A 19,918-nucleotide genomic window follows, 5' to 3' on the forward strand; every position below is an offset into this window, starting at 1 on the left:
CTGGTTCTAGCTGAATACACCACCCACTACAGTAAAATCTAAATAAAAAGTACAATGACTCGCAATGGAAAGAGCAAAGTAAAACTAAGGAATGTCCGAGTGTCGGGCATCCCGTGGGCTGGCAGAGACAGAAAGGCCTACACTTACAGTCCCGCACGTCGTGGGGATGTTTGATACCGACTCCCCAGTGCACCGAGGCCCGGGCCACCCCGGTCTTCACTGAAGGACAGCTGTGCTCTGGGCTCCTCTGAGGATCTCCGAGCAGAAGTTTCCTGCACCAGGCTCCCCCGCCACCCCAAACCCCAGCAGCCTCAGGGCTCCTTTAGGACAGAACCAATGTCTTAAGTTCCTTTTTGGTCACCTGCAGTTTACAGAACACAGTGTGGACTCAAGGATTTCATGGACAGAGAGGTAAGCACACCGCAGGGGCCTAACCAAGGTTAGCCGCCGAACACGCACCTGTCTGAATTCACGGCTTAGATTCAGAAGTTTCCCTTCTGTGAGATTCTCAGTCACGGTTCCTTCTTCCTCAGGCTTACTGTCTTCCTCGCAAAGAAGAGCTACATTATTTTATGGGATTGTAACATTACTTAGCAACAAAGAACCATCTGCTGTCTCTACCTTTGTCAGCCATGGTCTGGAATCAGTTCTGAACCAAACATGAGCTGAGGAAAAGGAGTGAAGGAGAAAGGCCCGCCATTTCTCCGTGACGGAGGTAGCATGCAGGTGAAGGTCCGAGTCAGACCAACCACAGAAGATGAGTAAGGATCAGGGGCTCAGCTCTAAACCCTTATGGCAGCATTTGATACACATCAGAATTGGAGATCAAAACCATCACTGATTAATTTAAAAAGTATTTTACATTTCTCTGGTCTTAGATTTATTTTCAAACTTAAGCATAATGAGACAACTTATTTTTAAATAAAATATGGTGCCCATTTGTAACTGTTTATTGTGGACCCAACAGGATGAAGGAGGAACGGATTCAGAGGGAGGAAAGTGTCCCCAGTGAGGCAAAAACAGCCCTGTAACTGGCGGGGCAGCTCAGCACCCACGGCCCTGAGAGCCTCCCACCTCTCCTTGCCGAGTTACATCCTGTCTTGTGTCAGGAATTTTCTAGGGGGTGGGGGAGAAATCGACATTTGCCCCACTCAGCCCCCTGAACTCATCCATTCCCAAGGGGCAAGTGAGGAGGCCACTCTGACTGTTTCCACAACCCTCTGTGGAATCTTGGCTTTCAAAAAGAAAATGAAGACAGAGCTATTTCAAGACATTAAGGTTATGTATACATTGATACTGGCCTGACCATCAAATCAACTAAAATAAAAACAGCCGCTAGATCATGTTAATGAGATGTCTCTGAGACGCATCTGTCTGAGCCTGGGTCTCAGGGACCAGGGCAGCATCTAAGCGTCTCGAGGAGTCTGCACGTTCTGCTGACGGCAGTGAGGACGTGCGTGTGGAGCCGGGGAGGAAGAGTGCATGGGTGGATGCTCACGTTCCCAGGATGGCCCCCCGGCCCCACTTTACTGCATGGATCCCAGTCTAATAATGTTGCCCCACAGGCTCTCTCTCAGCCCCTGGGAAGAGTCCTTACACTGTCCATGCTGGGGCTGTGGGAAAGAAACGGCTCTGTGACCTTTCCCAGCCCGCAGGCATCACTTGGCCAGGAAAGCTGGGCAGTTGGGAGGGAAGAGTCTCAGGAGGCTGGAGAAATTCAGGCAGAGACAGCCGAGGAGGAGCTGAGCAGCTGGAGGAGCAGGGGCATTACTGGGAGTCTCAGAGACAAAGCCGGGAACTGTGTATTTTCAGTTTAACGTACATGTTTATTAGTTCATCCATCTATCCACCCATCTATCCATCCATCTATCTCTCCACCAATCCACCCATGTACTCATTCATCCAACCATCTATCTATCCATCCAACAGATGCTCGCTAAGCCCTGCTATGAGCCAGTTCCTTGCTTAAGGAACTCAGAACATTGTTTGCACCTACAGAAAAAGATGTGGTACTTGCAGGCTTCTGTGCCTTTAAAAGCGCTGCGCACAGCACTGGGAATTATCCTCTTTCTCCATCCTTGCCCATCTGTATGGCCAACTCTTATTTGTCCCTCCAGACTCAGTCCAGGGGCAGCTTGCTCAGGGCCACGATCCCAGCTCAGTGGGTCCCTGGCTGATGGAGCCACTACATCGTCTCATCAGCCCAACAGCTGTGACCACACTGGGTTGACATTATTCACAGGATGCTTGCTCACTAAACTCTTAAGTTCCATTCTGACCTGGTTCTCACCACCGCAGCTCTGTTTACTCCGAGTGGCACAGAACGGGTGATCCAAAAATGTTTGCTGAAAAACGGAATGAACGAAGAAAGGAAGATCAAGCAAGCCGCTGCTCATTTTCCCACCACTCACAACCATCCCTGGCGCTGTGTGAGCCAGGCCCGCACTGGGAGCTGCGGACACTGCAGAGAGCGGGAGGGTCACGGCAGCCCCTGCCCCCCTGGAGCGCTCACTCTGACCAAAATCGAAGGTAGGCTTCTGGTGGGTCACCGCTGATGACTGTCACTCACCAGAGTGGTATGTGACATACTCTGTGGTATGAACGGAGGCCCGTTCCTGGAGGGCTGGGCCCATCAGAGTCTGGGAGGGGCCAGCCTCCAGTTTCAAGGACACGACAGATCACTCCAGACCATGGTACCACAGCCCACTTCTCCATGAGGTACAGTGCCTGGAGCCCACCATCCCTTACAGGGGCTCCGAGAATGCTTCAGTTTCTTTTAAATCAGAAGAAATAGATGAATATAATCCAGTTTAGGTTATATCTGTCCTTATACCAGTGCAGTTGGTATAAAGACAAATATATAATTTAATAAATATAAATCTATCTATATTATTTATATTTCTATATTATATATAGAAATCTATCTATCTATCTATCACAGATTGTACCTCAAACATAAAGCCACGGAATCTGAGAGAGGAGGTCTTCCAAGGCCCTTGGTGTTTACATCCGTTCGAGATCACTCAGTCCACGCACCTGGACAAGGCAGAATGTTGCACTCCTGGTATTCCAAGGCCGGGCCCAGGCAAGGCATGCCCCCGTACTTGGGCTCAGGATTGTTGCAAACTCGTTTCCGGTTCCGAATGCCCCGGCTGCAGTCTCGGCTGCACTGGGACCACGATGTCCAGGCTGACCAGGCCCCATTGACGGTGTGGGCAGAGTACCTCCCAGCTCGCAGGAAATCCCCAGAAAGACCTGCCAAGGAAATGGCCAAAGGCAGACTGTGTTAGGAGTTCCCAGAGTGGTCGAAGTCCAAAGGAATGTTCATTCTGGATCCACTGTCTGCTTTGCTTCTGCACCTACACTCTGAGAAATCAGCTGAACACTTTTCCTACTTTAGAAGCAAAGAAAGAAAAAAAAATTGTACTTCGGGTGATAATCTCCTATAGCTCAATCTTCTTTCCCTGCAATTGCTATTAAATAGGGGAGCAGCCAAGAACTCAGTTTGTGAATGTGGCAAAGTCCTTATACAAGTAACAGGGTTATTGTGATAGGGGACTTACTGTTCTGAGAAATTCCTTACAAAGAAGATACGCCTTTCTCACTTCCTCTGGAAATTCTGCAACAAACTGCTCGTGCAACTCACGTTCATTTTGATGAAAATGCCTACTGACTTACAATTAAAAAAGACTCAGTCATTTTCTCAGTGTAGGCAATGTGACAGAAGTTTTAACAAAAACATCTCAAAGTATGCCACCAAGTCCTGGGGACGGGTGAGAAGGCCGATGTGTGAACAGTCCGAGCCACTGTTCAAAGTTCCTTTTCGTTTGTTTGAAAACTCTGGCTCAGAAACTGAGGCGGGATGCTCTTCAGAGAAAATGGATTGGAAAACCTTTTCCTGGGATGAGCCAGTACTTTGTGGCTAATCAATAAAGAACACAATTTAGTCTCAGTTTGTGTGGTCGGAGGCAAACAAGCCCCATTTTGTACTCTCAGGATATCAATACCAAACCCTGTGGATGATCATTAGAACCTGAAGCCATTAAGACACAAGAAAGATGAAGCGCTTTTTATCCACGCCTACGATGTAATTTTGGAGGAAACAGAAGATATACACATGTATATCAGCACTGGCCTTAGCTTAGACTGCTATCGTTTAAAATAATATTAGCTTTGGTTTTGTATACACCTGAATGGAAGGATTTAAAAATATATGTTCAGAAAAGAGAATAAACTTAATGTATAAGGAAAGGCTGTTATTCATTTTCTCTTTTTTTCTTAACGTTGAATGATGGCACACAAAGCTCACAGCCTGCTCTGAAATAAGGGAGTAAGTGACTGAGTTGGAGACAGGGTCACCAGGTTTAGCAAACAAAACACATGCTGTTCAGTTAAATTTTAGTTTCAGATAAATAAGAAATAAGATTTTAGGATAAATATGTACCAAATATCGCATAGCATATACTTACTAAAAAAAAAAGCCTCATGAGATATGCTTACACTAAAAAAATTCTTAAAAATGTCTGAGATTCACATTCAACTGGGCATTTTGTACTTTATCTCACAGCCTAACGAGATGACAAGGCCATTCCTCGTGGTATTTAGATCTTTAAAATGGGCCTTAAGTTGTCTGTCTCTTGGTATTCCATCATACGCCTTGCTCTTCTCACTAAAGCAGGATTTTACAGAATTAATCGGAGCGAATATCATTTTGCTTGATTTTCTAGCTGGTGGGTGTTTATTTCTCTGAGTTAAATTGTAGACTTAATCACACCAAATTCTTCACTAAAGCAGACGTTGTTTTTCTCAAGAAACAATGAACAAGCTCGTATGGTTGCTGAACTACAGTGAGCAGAACAGTTTGAGGTCAGGAGTCAGTTAATGTCCGTGAGAATATGACCAGGAGTGGACCTTGAGGGCAACTGTTGGGCCTCCAAGCATCCAGGCTGGCAGCTCCAAGCTGCCCTGGGTGTTCAGCAGCTCCCAGGAGGGGTCACCGAGATCCGTGACATTTGTGCAGCCCTCCCCCAGAGCCATGCTACATAAGAGGTTCCTTCTGGCAACATGGGAGGGAGTTCATGGCACCAACATGAACTTATCCCTTCACGTCAGCCCAACATGGCAACTCACCAGCGCTGTGGTTCTTCAAGGCCAACCACTCTGGGTAAACCTAAAGCTCCTTCTTAAAAATGACTTTGGCGCTGACTGGCTTTCTAAATCACAGCTACGTTGGGAGAATCAGGTAGGATCATAAATATAAAAGGGCAAGAAATGTTCAAGTGTTCTAGTGCAAGACGTTACTACTCCTGTTCTCATCAAGTTGTGCTCCAAGAACCTTCTGTGAGCACTTATTTGCTTCTTAGAATTGGACAGGTTTTGTTAAGTTAGATGAGAATGACAGGAGAGATAAAGAAGGAGATGACAGGAGAAGATTCATTTCTGCTTTTAAAGAAGGAAGAAATTAATCTTTGTGGGATGGCCAGCCTCCCGCACTTTCCTGCAGTTAAGACACCTGAGCTCCAGGGGGAGCAAGTGAGTAGCCTGAGGTGAGCTGACCAGTCAGCATCAAGGCCAGGCAGGGAGAGCACCTGCCTGTCCACGTCTGGGCTCTGCCTACATGAGTCATATGGCTTTGAAGGGATTTATATGACTGCAAGGGGCAAAGGAATTTCAAAGACTATTAAAGGACCACATGTACTTTTTAACAGAAAGATGCTTTTATGGCTATAAACATAGAGATGCTCTTCTGTTGTCTTTGTCCAGTTCTGAGATTAAAAAAGGAAAAGCTTATTGGCAGCCGACCTTTCAGAGCCAGAAGAACTCTGGAAGGACGCTGAGCCTTCCTCAATATATTTTCTGATACTAAATAAAGTTCCCATGAACTATTCTTGACCTACTAAAAATACAGTGTTATTTCAAGGGTTGAAGAAACAGGACCACCTCAACATGGAACTGAGTTTTTATAGTAATGATCTGACCCATCCATTTGTTGTAAAGCCAGTTCTGCTCTAGAGAGACTGTTGTTATAAAGATTGTTCTAATCAAAAGGAAATTCCACCCGCCCCCCAGGCTCTTCTCTGAACTCAGAGCTGAGATGGAACGCCTGCTTGTGGAAGTGGCTCAGTCCCTACGGAGTCGCCACTCACCGTCGGTGGAGCAGCCGCTGGTCCCGTCACTGGAACAGTACCGCATCTCAATCCTCTGTCTTCCCACTTCCAGCAAGTTGGGATCAGGCAGGCGGGCCTTGCACGTGTATCGAAACCTCTGCTCGTAATGGCCCCCGTTGTCCGAGATGTTGACGGGTGTCCAGGGCGTCCAGGGCGTGGTCTTCTTCAGCTCCGGGCACGGGTTCGAATTACAAGGCTGGTACTCCTGGAGGAGACAAGGCAGAGCGTGAGCATCTCAGACGGCAGAAATAGAGCCAGTGGCTTCCTTCCTTAAGTGAAAGACAGGGCTCTTCCAGACTTCAGATCCTGACACCCACCAGCCACTCCACAAAGTTAAAAGCACGCTGTTTGTCAGATTGGGCATTGAAGAAAACGCTCAGTGTTCAGGTTAACTGCAAAAGGAATCTGCGTGGTTTCTGTGCCAACAGTGAGAATGAGACAATAAATGTAACTGTATGTGGAAAAAAAATGGTGATCCCCGAACAGTCTTTCACTTAATAAGTGACCGAAAATGCTGATTATTCTGATGTTAAGTTTAGTTGTTTTTTTAAAAGATTATAGTTACAATGATGGAACCAGAATTTGCTTTTTGGGGCCACATTATGTTGAGTTTGAGATTAATGAATAGTTTCAGCCCTGAGATCACAGATTCAAAGTGTTAAGACGGCAGCTATCCACATGACAACACAACATATGATAACTTAATCTACAAGAAATTTTTACAAGATTTCTCTGGTTAATACCTTGACGGCATGTCTCAATCTCACCTCCCTTTCCTCAGTACCAGGTTCCTCCCTTACAAACATAGGTGGGAGGACCCTGGCAAGTGGGGCATGCCATTTCTGGGTGGTGGAATTTAGGACTATAAATTTAGGATGGTTAATTTGGCAAGAATTGTTATTCTTCAGCAAAGAGGCCAAATCTACGGAGGCCACAGTCTGACCTTGAGCACAGCCCTAGATCACAGTCCTTCTATTCGATAATAAAGGATGTCTCATGAGAGGGAAAACTCACAACCCATAATACACCCAATTACGGCCATGCTTTTAAAATAATTTTACCAATGCTAAACATACATATAAAGTAGGAGTTAACTCTCTAAGATTTATTAGGAAAATGCTGCCCCCAACCCTTTCAGTTCCATATGCGGATATTTATCCCATCGAGCCACAAGAAGCATCTTCCAGTAGCAGGCACCGCCCCTTATCCAAGCCCTAAGGAAAGGGATTCAGCTCTTTACTCCGTACCCCGCTCCCTGTGTCTCCCGCACTGATGCAGCCTTCCCATCTCCCACCATGCGTGCTGCACTCCTGGTTCCATCCAAACCCAGCGTTCACACTTATCGCTAGATGAACCCCATCCGCACCTGAACGGTGTGGAGAATCGATGGATTTCTGTTCCGTGTCCAACCCCCTTCCAGCCCAAGCCCAGGGCTCTCCTGCTTTGTGAGGGTGGTTGTCCAGTTGCTATGAACTTGCCATGAGTTCACCCCTCCCGTCAGATATGTGGATGCGGTAAGAACTGTGTTACTTGGTTCATGCTTTTCAAAATAAAACTGCCTCAGAAACGCTGTGTAAATGAGTTCTCAGCAGGAGAGAAAGTAGCCACATGTGTCCACAGCAGTAGCTTTAACTGGAAGCCCTATTAAAACTTTATTTTGTCATGATTTCAGTGACTCGAACTAGTTTTACTGACTCAGAATCCATCTTTCAAAAATGCTTACAAGGAACAATACTCAGGACTCTTCATGTTTGTGGCTTCATAGGAGTCGTTGCAGGAAATACGTAAGTGATCATCACTGCTTTTTTCAATGCCTCTCGCATTCCTTCCCGGGCCCACACGGCCGCCCTCACCTCCACACCAGCACGCACTGCAAGACAGATGATTGCATTTCCCTCTGTTCACAGTATCTTTTATTATAGCATCTTTTGGATGCTGTCCTTTAAATGAAAAAAATAGCTCCAATGAATGCCATAAACACGATCGTGTGAAAGACTAGACAATGAAATGGAGACCATGAGACAGGAATGCAATAAAGCGGCTCTGGGACCTTCCAGGCCCGCAGGGTGGCAGCACGGTCAGCCCCAGACTGAAAAGGTCGCGTGTCTTCCTCCACCGCTCGGCACCAGCCTGGCTGTCCAGGGGCTCCTTGCCGAAATGGACCGAAAGCTGTGCTTAACGACGCTGCTAAAAAAGCGCGGGTCTTGAGGCGTTCACAACTTGGACAGCACGTGCAAAACAGTGCGATCCCACGTCTCGGTAAACAATCCCAGAGGACACTCGCAGCAGTCCTGAGCTTCCTTACAACTAGAACTTTCACCTCTTCTGTGGAGATAAAGTTTTGTTTTTGAAATAGATGAGTGGAACATATATTTTAAAGCTGGCTCCAGTGCCTGGGTTGGCCTCTGTGTGCTGGTGACATGCTCAGCAGGGCAGGGTGGGGGTTCACGTGTCCCAGACGTGGGCACACCTCAAGGGGGAAGAAGATCAATTCTGGCTCCTTAGACCTAAACCTCCGATAACACAGTCTGTCCTTATGTCCCTTTATCTCCTCGTTGTACAAAATCCAACTTGAGTCTCAGGACTCCTCTTTTCAACAGCTTTGGAAGATTTCATTATGATGCATTCATCTGAAATATCCAATTATGAAATGCTGAGGAATAGTATAAGTGACCTGTTTGATAGTAATGACCTGAATCATAAAGTGATTCAGTTCAATGGTGAGTAGTTGTAAGGCGTAACAGAACCCGTGTGCTGCAATTTACTGAGGACCCACTGCTAGAAGTCAAATAGAAAGACTGTGATGACCCAAGTGAAGCCAAATCTGAATATAATTGAGTGGCGTTACATTAATGCTAAGAAAGAATTTATTCTAAAGGTGATTTCAGGGAACTAACTACTATCACCTGCCACAAAGGATTCTTAATATTCTGGTGGAAAACAGCAGATAAGAATGGTCACTAAATTGGTCCCCCTTCTGCTGTCCATCCAAGGGAATTAAAACCAGGATCTCACAGAGGTGTCTGCTCTATGTTCATTGCAGCATTACTCACAACAGCCAAGATATGGAAACGACCTAAGGGTCCAATAACATATTAACGGATAAAGAAGATCACACACGCACACACACACACACACACACACACACAGTGGAATATTACTCAGCCATGAGAAAGAAGTAAACCCTGCCATTTGCAACAACTTGGCTGGACCTTGAGGGTATTATGCTAAGTGAAATAAGTCAGACAGAGAAGGATAAATTCTATACGATTTCACTCATAGGTGGAATCTAACACTGACAAACTCAGAGAAACACAGAGTGGAGTGGAAGTTACCAGGGGTTGGGGGTTGGGGGGTTGGGAAAACGGTGGTCAAAGGGTACAAACGTCTAGTTTTATAAGATTAGTAAGTACAAGGAGCTAATGTACAGCATGGTGATTATGGCTAATAATACTGTATCATATACTTGAATGGCGCTGAGACAGTAGATCTTAAACCTTCTCACCACAGAAAAGAAATGGTAATTATGTGCCAGGTTGGAGGTGGTAGCTAATGCTATGGTGGTCATCATTTTGCAATTTATAAATGTATCTAATCAACACAGTGTGCACCTGAAACCTACACAATGCTATGTGTCCATGATCTCTCAATAAAGCTGGAAAAAAATAAAAATGAAGACAACAGCAAAAGGGCAAAAAAAAAGGGTCAAGAACAACAAAGGGAAAAAAAAGCGTGATAACTAAAGCAATTTTAAACGATTCTCCAAATGCGTTGCCTGTGTTTCCTCTGTCCCAGTCAACAGTGATAAAACCACACATTCAAAAGTTTAATATGAAAATCTGGGGGGGCTCCCTGCTGGTCTCCCTCACTTCTAGGCCAAGTCCTAGAGACATGGCTTCTGGGGCTCTTTCTCTCCTCCCCACCTTAACTGTCTCTTCTAACTCAGGCCACCGGCATCTCAGGCCTGTTTCACAGACTCAATGCACGTATTTCACCGACATTTGTGTATTTATAATTCTGCCTCCACCAACAGACTGCAGAATTGTCAAGAGCAAGAACTCTGCCATATTTATCTTATATTAGCAATCTTAAGTATAATAATACTAACTTTTGATGACTGGATAAGTCATATCGATCAATTCACAAATAAACCCATTCTGGTGGAATTTGCATAAACTTGGGGAAAAAATAGATGGCTAAGCAGGGCTCTCCTTGTTTTGCTGTTTATTATTCCTCTGAGGAAACAAAAATATCTCATAGTCTATAAGTTGAAAGTGAAATAGATAAATGGTGACAATCCAAGCAGAACGTTGATACCATGTGTTTGGCACAAAGTAAGAAAATCACGCTTAAAGGGATTTTATCAATGGATGAAGGTATGAACTAAATCTATTCTCGTATGGAATACTCATGGCTTACATATTCACTTATCAAATTTTCTTTCAGTAACTAAGTGCGTCACACAAGACAGAAAGCCGTTCTGCATAAGAGAAACAAGGAAGTGTCGCAATTGTGCTTGCAAGGGGCCAAAGCACCGAAGCACGTGCACAGACATCAATCTGTGATCCCAGGAGCCTGTGGAGACAGAGCAAAGATTGACAGGAGGTCTAGGAAATCAGTTTAGTGATCCCAGCAAGAAAGGGAAGGAAAGGGGGATAATGCACTCAAGATTGTGATGTCACAGAATGACCTCTGCTTCCAACCAAGCTGGGCAACAGAAATGGAATTAACTCTTCCACCAAAAACAACAGATATATATATATATATATGAACAGTTCTGAAGATATTGGACATTAGGCAATGAGGGACAGGGATCACCAGGTGAAGGAAACATGAGATGAGCCCCACAATGGACCCAGCCTACAACCTTGAGAAGATTTCCAGGTGGTGGTGGAGGACAAAGAGTGACTGAAGAGGCAGAGCTGAGAACTGAAGGAAGCTAAAGCAGCTGGGGTTCTCAGAAGGAGAGGGCTGCACAAGGAGAAAACCCCAGCTCCTCACCGTTTTGCACCCCCCCCCAAGTATTCAGCTGTGAGAAGCCGGTGGAAGAAACGACACATGGGTGGGGAGAGATCCATCGAAGAAGATCAGAGGGAACAGGGCATGTGGCTCACAAAGGACTGGGAGAAGTGCTTGCTCCTAAGAGCCAGCCTGAGAAGCTTCCTAACTCACTGGCATCCGGTAGGGTACCAAGAAGTGTCTCGCTTCCCTAGTGGGGAGAAATCATCCCAGACCAACCTCTGCCCCGATCTCAACTAACAAAGCTTAAACAAGCAAAAACCAAAAAGGTCACACTGATTTCACATAACTTGATCTTGTCTCAAAGAGGAGCTCTAGCATGTTTGGGGAAATACAGGAGTGTCCAAAGCACAAGGAAAAGGTCACAATGTCTCACGTACATCTAATCTAAAATTACCAGATATGCCAAGAAGCTGTTAAAAAACAACCTATTATGAAGAGAAAAGTTAGTCAATTGAACTTGGCACAGAAATGACATAGATGACAGAATTTGTAGTCAAGAACATTTAAAAATAGTTATAATTGTATTGCATACGTCCAAGGAGCTGGAAGGAAGGAAGACTGAACATATTAAGTAGAAACACGGAAGATGCAAGAAATAAAATCAACTCTACACAACATTCTATGAGGTCAGCTTTAATCTGACATCAAAACCAGACAAAGATATTAGAAGAAAAGAAAACTACATGTGAATATTCCTCACGAACTTAGATACAAAAATGAATAACAGGATTTTAAAAAACAAAACTCCAAACTACATAAAAAAAGTTAATGTCTCGTAATTACATAGGGAGGATGTCACGGGGGTAAGGTTGCAGTAACGTTTAAACCTGGATCAATGTAATTCACCATATTTAACATTCTGGGAAGTAAACCTATATGAACATCTCAACAGATACAGATCATTTCAATACAGTACCATTTGATAAGATCCAAAAGTCCATTCCTTATAAAAACTCTGAATCAACTAGGAATAAAAATGAATTTCCTAAATCTGACGAAGGACAGCTACTAAAAACATATAAGCAACATCTTACTTAAAAGTTAAAGCTTGCATGTTTTTGTAAAAGCTAAATAATATAAGATCAATATAAAATATTCATTTTGTTCCTATGTACTAGCAATGAGCAGTCATAAATTAAAAGAATGACATTTATAATATTATCAAAAATAAGAAATACTTAGGAATAAGTCTCACAAAATATGTGTATGACTGGTACACTTAAAGGAAACTGAATCTTCTAAATGAGCTACAGAATCAAAGGAATCTTAGTTACAATTCCAGAAGGCTGTTTTAAAAAATAAAATTTGACAAGTGAACTCTAAAATTCATATGGAAATACAAAGTATCTAGAACAACAAAAGCATTTTGCAAAGAAAGGGCATTGTTAGAGGCTTATACAACCTGACTTCAAGATTCATTGTAAAGCTCCAATAATCAAAGTGCTGTGGCATTAAAATCGAATGACTGAGCAAAGGAACAGAATGGAAAGCCCAGAAATAGAGCCATATGTACGTGGGTTATGGATTTTTCAAAAAGGTACAAAGGCAATTTAGTGGAGAAAGTAGTCTGCAGCAAAGTAGTGCTGGAGCAACTAGCTATCCACAGGCGAAACCGGGAACTTTGATCAACAGCTTGCTCTCCCTATGACAATAAACTCAAATGGATCACAGCCCAATAGCTAACACCATAAAACTTCTAGAAGAAAACCTAGGAGAATATTTCTGTGACCTTAGGTTAAGCAAAGATTTCCTAGATACAATGCCAAAAGCATCACTCATGAAAGAAAGAAAAATAGTCAAAATCAGGACCCTCTGCTTTTGAGAGACACTGTTAAGAAAATAAAAGACTAGTCACACCCAAGAGAGTATCGGCAAATCAGATGTCTGACAGAAGACTCGTATCCATCAGATATAAAACAAATTAAAACTCAACACTAAAAAACAACTACCAAGTGTTATGAAGAGACATTTCACCAAAGAAGATACACAGATGGCAAAAAGTATATGTAAAGATACTCAATGTCATTTTTTAGAAAACAGTAAATTAAAACCACAAGTAAACCACTACACATGTATTAGAACAGCTAAAACAAAACAAAACAGAAGAAACCCCAAACCTAACAACATCAAATGCTGGCGAGCTCGCAGAGCAACGGGGATGCCCTCACACCCTGCTGGTAGGAATGTAAAATGGGACAATTGTTTTGAGAACTATTTGACACTCTCCTCTAAAATTAAACATAACTTACCATGTGATCTGGACATTTCCCTGCTAGGTATTTACCCAAGAGCAAAAGGAATTGTTGCTACAAATCCTTGCACATGAATGTTCAAAACAGCTTTATTTGTAATAGCCCCAAACTGGAAACCACTCAAATATCCATCAGCAGGTAAACATTTAAACAAATGATCTTACATCCAAATAACAGAATCCTACTCAGCAGTGAAAAGAAATGATCTGCTGTTATACACAACATAGAAGAATCTGAAAAGAATTATGCTGAGCGAAAGAAGCCAGCAGAAACCATTGTGACACTGTATGATTCCATTCATATAACATCATGGAAAACGAAAACAAACGTAGAATCCAAAAGATGAGTGCTACCTGGGATCAGGGTGGGCAGGGAGATAGAAGAGGGAGGGGTTACCAAGGAAACAGGAGACCCTTCGGGTTGATGAACATGTTCATTCTCTTGTGTTGGTGGTTTCATGAATGTACACATTTGTCAAAATGTATCAAATGTTACGAGTGTTATTACTGTTTACCAATCATACCCAATAAAATATTAAACAATATATAATCACAGAAGAACAAGCCTCTTTCTAAAAAAGTGGTGATTACCTCGCTGACTTAGAAGTGATATTCCAAACAGTTGTGTTTGCAGATACCTGCATGCGAATTAACATTACAGTTATTTTTACGGCAGTCATGTTTGAATATTTGCGACTGAAAGTAACTACCAAGTATTTGTAGGTAAATGCATCATACGTACAAAGTGTGCGCCTTCCAGCCCAACCTTACCTGTCATCAGATATGACTAAAAAACACTGTTTTCTTTCATACAGTCAGCCAAGTGGCACCTGCCTGTACCAGCTGTGTTCTTTTATAACCGCATTCCTCTTACAGTCAGTTTCCTTAGCTGCAGTGCATTTTCGTGCCTTTGAACAGGAAGGAATTGAAACTACCTTCCCTGGGCTTTGGAGAAGTTTGTGAGCCACAGGATGGTTTGCGGGAGGGAGAACCCAGCCCCAAGGCTCACTATCTAACCCTCTGCAAATCTTTAGATGCTCAGCACGTGCCTTAGTCTGTTCAGGCTGCTTTAACAAAACACCACAGATCAGACAGGGTGGTTTATAAACCACGGAAATGTATTTCTCACAGCTCGGCAGACTGGAAGCCCAAAATCAGGGTGCCTGCATGATCAGATGAGGGTCACCTTCTGAGTCACAGACCTCTCTGTGTAACCTCACGTGGCAAAAGGGGCTAGCTACGTCTCTGGGCCTCTTTTGTAAGAACACCAGTCCCGCTCACAGGGGCTCCACCCTCATGACCTCACCACCTCCTAATACCATCACATGCAGGCATGAGGTTTTCAACACGTGGATTTGGGGGGGGACACACAAGCATTCAGCGTGCCACAGAACACACCCCAACAAATGACAAATGAGGAGTTACACAAGATGATCTCAAAGCACTAAACAAACACATTTTTGAATGCACAATTTTGCTTTGGAGTTAGTCTGCTGACCCAAAATAAACACTCAGGGCACGCACCTGGATCTGGTTCACAGAAGGGAAAAAAACTGGACACTCCAACGCTACATGACACACAGTCTGTCCCAGATCCTCTGAAGAGAGGATGATGATTTAGAGATTTTAAAAAATAGTCCTGATTTACTTCCATTACTTTTCTTAAAGGCCCAATGAAATAAGATAGAAATATTCTCTAAAGTGTGAAAGCAATATTGAAACAAAAAGAGTGGATATTTTTAAGTGGAAGAACCCAGGGTCCTACTGCAGTAGCCGCTTGCACATCAGCAGACCCCCTCTGAGCAGCCACCATTCTCTCTCGCACCGTGTTCGTAAATCTTCACTGCATTACCGTTTGCACACGGGTCTCCCCAGCCCACAGGCTTTTTGAGGGTAAAGCCTGTTTGGTGCAACTTCCTCCTCTATTTGGGTGACTAGCAGCACTGCCGCCGCCAAAGGGGGGTCCGGAGGAGATGAACCTCTCAGGGCCTTTCTAACGGCTGTGTTCACTTGCAGCCAGCAGTTAACCTGCATTCTTTTAAGAGCCGAAAAGCAGCAAGCATTCCTGTTTTCTTGCTACAAAAAGGTATGTGTCCCCGTGTGTGCTAGGCTATATATGCATGTGAATCCACAAACATGGACCTGGCTTCCCTCCTTACACATTGTGGGAGGCACTTCTTGTTATCATACTGTAGAGAGCCCAAGAGAATAAGAAAGTCAGTGCTGCCGCTGGAAGCCTTCTTTATTACAGAGGCTGCGATTTGTGGACTTTCTGTAAACACGCATCTCAAGTGAGGGGCACCATTTATTTAGTTTATTCGCTCACTATAATGCCCTTAAATTCTTAGTCTTTGAGCGTGAACATCAAGCATCCAGACATCTTTTCCTGGCAAATACCTTGAAACGAGAGAAGAACTACTTTTTGTTAGGAGTGAAAACCTATCATTGGGAAAAAATGTTTCCTTCTGAAATTGACGATTGAAATGGGTGACCTTGAGCAAAGGAAGTCCCCCCTTTACTTCCATTCATCCATTTTTAAAGGAAAAAATGCTTCACTATCATATGCTTGCTTCTGAAAACTATAGTAATTTGTATGTATTTTTAGAATTCTTATGAGGAATTTTGGATGAACTGGAGTAAATGACGTAAACCAAACTGAGGTTGTATTATTTAAGATGAAGGTTTTGGAAGGACAACTATTGGGTTTTGCTTTCACAGCAGTGTTTGGGGGTAGTTGCTCTGGATTCTTTTAAGTACAAAATAGCAACAAATAGTCTTCTGCTTTCTTACTAGAAAATGATCTTGTGTGTGTGTGTGTGTCTGTGTGTGAGTATCTCACCATACATATACAACTGTAAGAAAAATATGATTTGAGACAAGAAATAGGAAATTCTCTCTATAACCATAAGGATTTGGATGTTATGGTTGTAGCCACACAGCCACACTTGTGTGGGCTAACGTGGCTTAATTTCTTGGCAAGAAAATGTACACGCAAATTAGAATACTGGAAGGGTTATGAAAAATTCAGTCATGAAGACACAGGCTAAACCCATACTCATGGCTTGGGCAAACTCTAATTGAAAAGAAAGAAATGTGCTGCGTGTAGTGTATTAAAGGCTATTATTTAGCACCTAGGCAACTGTTAGTAATTTACCAACATCTTATGATTAGTCTTTGTTTGATAAGTAAACATTTATTTTACATAGAAATTAATCTCTAAAACAATTTGTTTTGAGCCTTTGAGAAATGTACTAAAAACAAGTGAGTCAGATGGGGCTGGTAAATAAACACAGCTTGTTTTCACCTGCCCGTTGATGCTAAAATAATTCAGCACCACTTTCTTCTCTTAGCTCATTTGGCTACTTTGATTTAATTTTTAATTCTGCCTTTGTAGCTAAAGGAACTTAGACCAAAACAGAGGTACAATATCTTCTCCTATTTGCCTACTCAGCTGACAAGATTCCTGAAGATAGCTTAAGAAGACAGCAGTTTTCTTCTGCCTTTTGCCCAGCGTGTTTGTTTGTGGAGTCCTACTTGGAGCCTTGGGAGCAGCTGGTCTGTTTTCCATTAGTCACCTGCACTGTGATTCCTTGATGACAGCACAGCTACGGTCTTAACCAGGGCTGTCTAGGGGGGTCTCCTCCCATCAGTTCCTTAACCTAGTGCCTTAGCTTTCTCACCTGTAAAATGCGCATGTAAAGAAAGCCATCATAATGTCTGGGAGTGTTAACCAGACAAGGTGTTTACAATGATGCGCAGGGAGCCTGGTACAGGGGGCATCTTTGGCCTGCACAGCAGCCTGGGAATGAAGAAGGGACGCAGGGCGGGAAAATATTAGAGGCCCTTCAAAGTGGATCACTTGAGAAGTCATCCCCTGTCCATGAAAATGCAGATGGTCACAGCATCCCATAATATCCTAGCAGAGTTACACACAGGGGAATGGATTTACCCAACTGGCAAAATAAGCTTAAATTGAACTGGCAGCCAAGTTTGCATGTCGATTTCACTCCCTTGGTAACGTGATTATCTAGCCGAAAATTATCTTCGAAACTTGTTCTTATCTGAGTTGACGTGCAGCTGACTTTTTATTAGCTCACATTCCTTAAGTAATTAGGTAAGATTTCGTGTCCTAAAAGATAGCTGTAGGAACATTTATTTAATCTAAAATTCTTACATCATGAACGATGCATTTGGAACATCCACTGCCAAGGTCAAAGCCCTTCTGTTACTTCCTTTCACCAGTATGGAAATATTTGGAACTCTCGGGTGTTCTTTTGGCTCCCTAAGCTAGGACCCCATCATTTAATGGAACTGGGAAATGAAAAACATGTATGTTTTATCAACATCTTTGCTTATAATTTAAAGCACAAGAAACAATTTTCTTTTGCTCTTCTTTTGGCCAAGTTATTGTGGGAAATTATGTTTCTCAAATAAAGAGCTTTCAGTAACTGTCTTCTTATAATTCAGATTGTTCGGCTAGATTCCTATTACTTCATGAATAGACCCTGCCAAAACTTACAGGTAAGGTCCTAAATATCCAACTTCTAGCAATTATATTTTTGAAATTAAAAGCCAAAGTAATATTATCCAAATAACATTTTCAACAAAAACACAGGCATGAAAAATCTAAGTATCATTGATCTATCCATCTATCCGCCCATCCACGCATCCTTATTTCAGGAATCACTGTTGGAGGGTCTGTACTGTGGGCAAGACGCTAAGCTGCATCCTCAGGGGACTGCAGATGCTAATGGAGAAAAAAAGCAGGGGAAGTTCAGGGGAGACGTGAAAGCACCAGACGCCCACACCAACTACGTGTAACGGGAGTTCAGATGCAGCAGGGACTTGATCTTAAATAACATGAGGACCTGCTCATTGACACTGTGGCCAGTGCCATGGGCCACTCAGCCTGGGATGCTGTGTCCGACAGACCAACCAGTTTTATACCAAGGGGCATTTTCCTCCTCAGTCACAGCGCCAGAGGTGGGACACACCCAGCAGACGAGTTGCCTTGAGCATCTAATTCTGGCTAAATGGTCCATGCCTTAACAGCAGAATGTCACTGCAAGTGCAAAACAAATGGCAACTGCCGTGCAATCTTACCCACCTTAGGAAAAACATAAAGTCTTCAGTGCAGAAAGTAAAAGACCCGCAGGTTACAATATAAGTTATCGAAATAGTTGGGTATTTCATCCTAAGTTTTTTTCTTAATAAAGTTAAAAGTTTTTGTGCCCCATTTGTATGTGTTCAAAATGTATGCACAGGGTCGCAGCAGGAGTGATGGCGAGCACAGTGGGAGAGAAGTCTGCCCAAGGCTGTGGCCACAACCGATGGCCAAGGTTCACCATAAGGCCCACGGCTGGGGTGGGGCTCCCTGACCTCCCCCATGATTCTGCTGGCTCTCCCCCTAAGGCTGGGAGCTGCATTTACAGGAGGCCCCCAAGATCCCAGAGAGGGATGGGACTCCAACCTGGGGATAAAGGCATGGTCCTTTCTGGGTAGACGACACCATCTCAATGCAGTAATATAAATACATAATGACTTTCATAAGATCCTTCCAAAATGAACTATCACAGAAGTGAATATTCTGTCTAAATGAAGTGACAACATCATAACACAATCATCTGTCTAAGACTGCTACTGATGGATTTATTTTCAAAATTTATAACCTTCTCTCCCAGAGCTTAATTCAATGGCTTATTAATGTCTTGAGGTTATAATTAAATTTACTTATTACTGAAAATACTTTTAACAGACTCTCAGATATAGGAAACAATCTTCTGGTTATTGGGGGAAAGGGAGCGGGAACGGATACATTTGGGAGTTTGAGATTTGCAAATATTAACTGTTATATATAAAAATAAGACAAAAAACAAACTTCTTCTGTATAGCACAGGGAACTATATTCAATCCCTTGTAATGAGCTTTAATGAAAAAGAATATGAAAAGGACTATATGTATGTATATGCATGACTGGGACATTGTGCTGTACACCAGAAATTCACACAAAACTGACTACACTTCAATAAAAAAAGGAAAGAGTTTACAGAGTAAGAAAAGCAAGCGATGTGTTAGGGTGACTATAGACATCTATGTTTTCTCTTCTCTTGTGACAGAAGAAAACCAGTTTTCTTCTTTCAGATCATTCCTCAGTATTAGAAGTTACTTGGCTTTATTACACCGTGAAATGTTCTAACCCACAATCAGACAGAATGTTGCAGTCAGGGGAGTGAGATGGAAGGATTTTTCAAACAAGAGTTCACATGGGCAGGCAGGCATGACACCAGCAGATAGAAGCCTAAATATATATTTAATATATATAATATACAATTATATATAACATATGTATATATGTAATTTCACAAAATAATAATCAAAGTACTATGTGAGAGGTTCTAATGCAAGAGAGTTTGAATGGTAGGTTGGGGTGGCTGCCTCGAAGAACACAGCTGTTAATTGCAATTCTATGACTCCAAGT

At 43.0% G+C, this 19,918-nt stretch overlaps 1 protein-coding gene across 4 annotated transcripts in view; it reads right to left on the minus strand.

The window, feature by feature from the left end:
• The window catches only part of SEMA5A (semaphorin 5A), a 444,304-nt gene that overhangs the window by 21,377 nt on the left and 403,009 nt on the right, over positions 1–19,918 (minus strand). For all 4 annotated transcript variants that reach the window (XM_074356161.1, XM_074356152.1, XM_074356145.1 and 1 more), the window contains 2 exons: positions 6,147–6,372; positions 3,037–3,255 (listed from right to left, as the gene is read on the minus strand). In XM_074356161.1, the coding sequence (XP_074212262.1) occupies positions 3,037–3,255; positions 6,147–6,372 (445 nt within the window). The remainder of the gene's footprint in view (positions 1–3,036; positions 3,256–6,146; positions 6,373–19,918) is intronic.

Source organism: Camelus bactrianus, chromosome 3, assembly GCF_048773025.1.
Source record: "Camelus bactrianus isolate YW-2024 breed Bactrian camel chromosome 3, ASM4877302v1, whole genome shotgun sequence".
NCBI lineage: Eukaryota > Metazoa > Chordata > Mammalia > Artiodactyla > Camelidae > Camelus > Camelus bactrianus.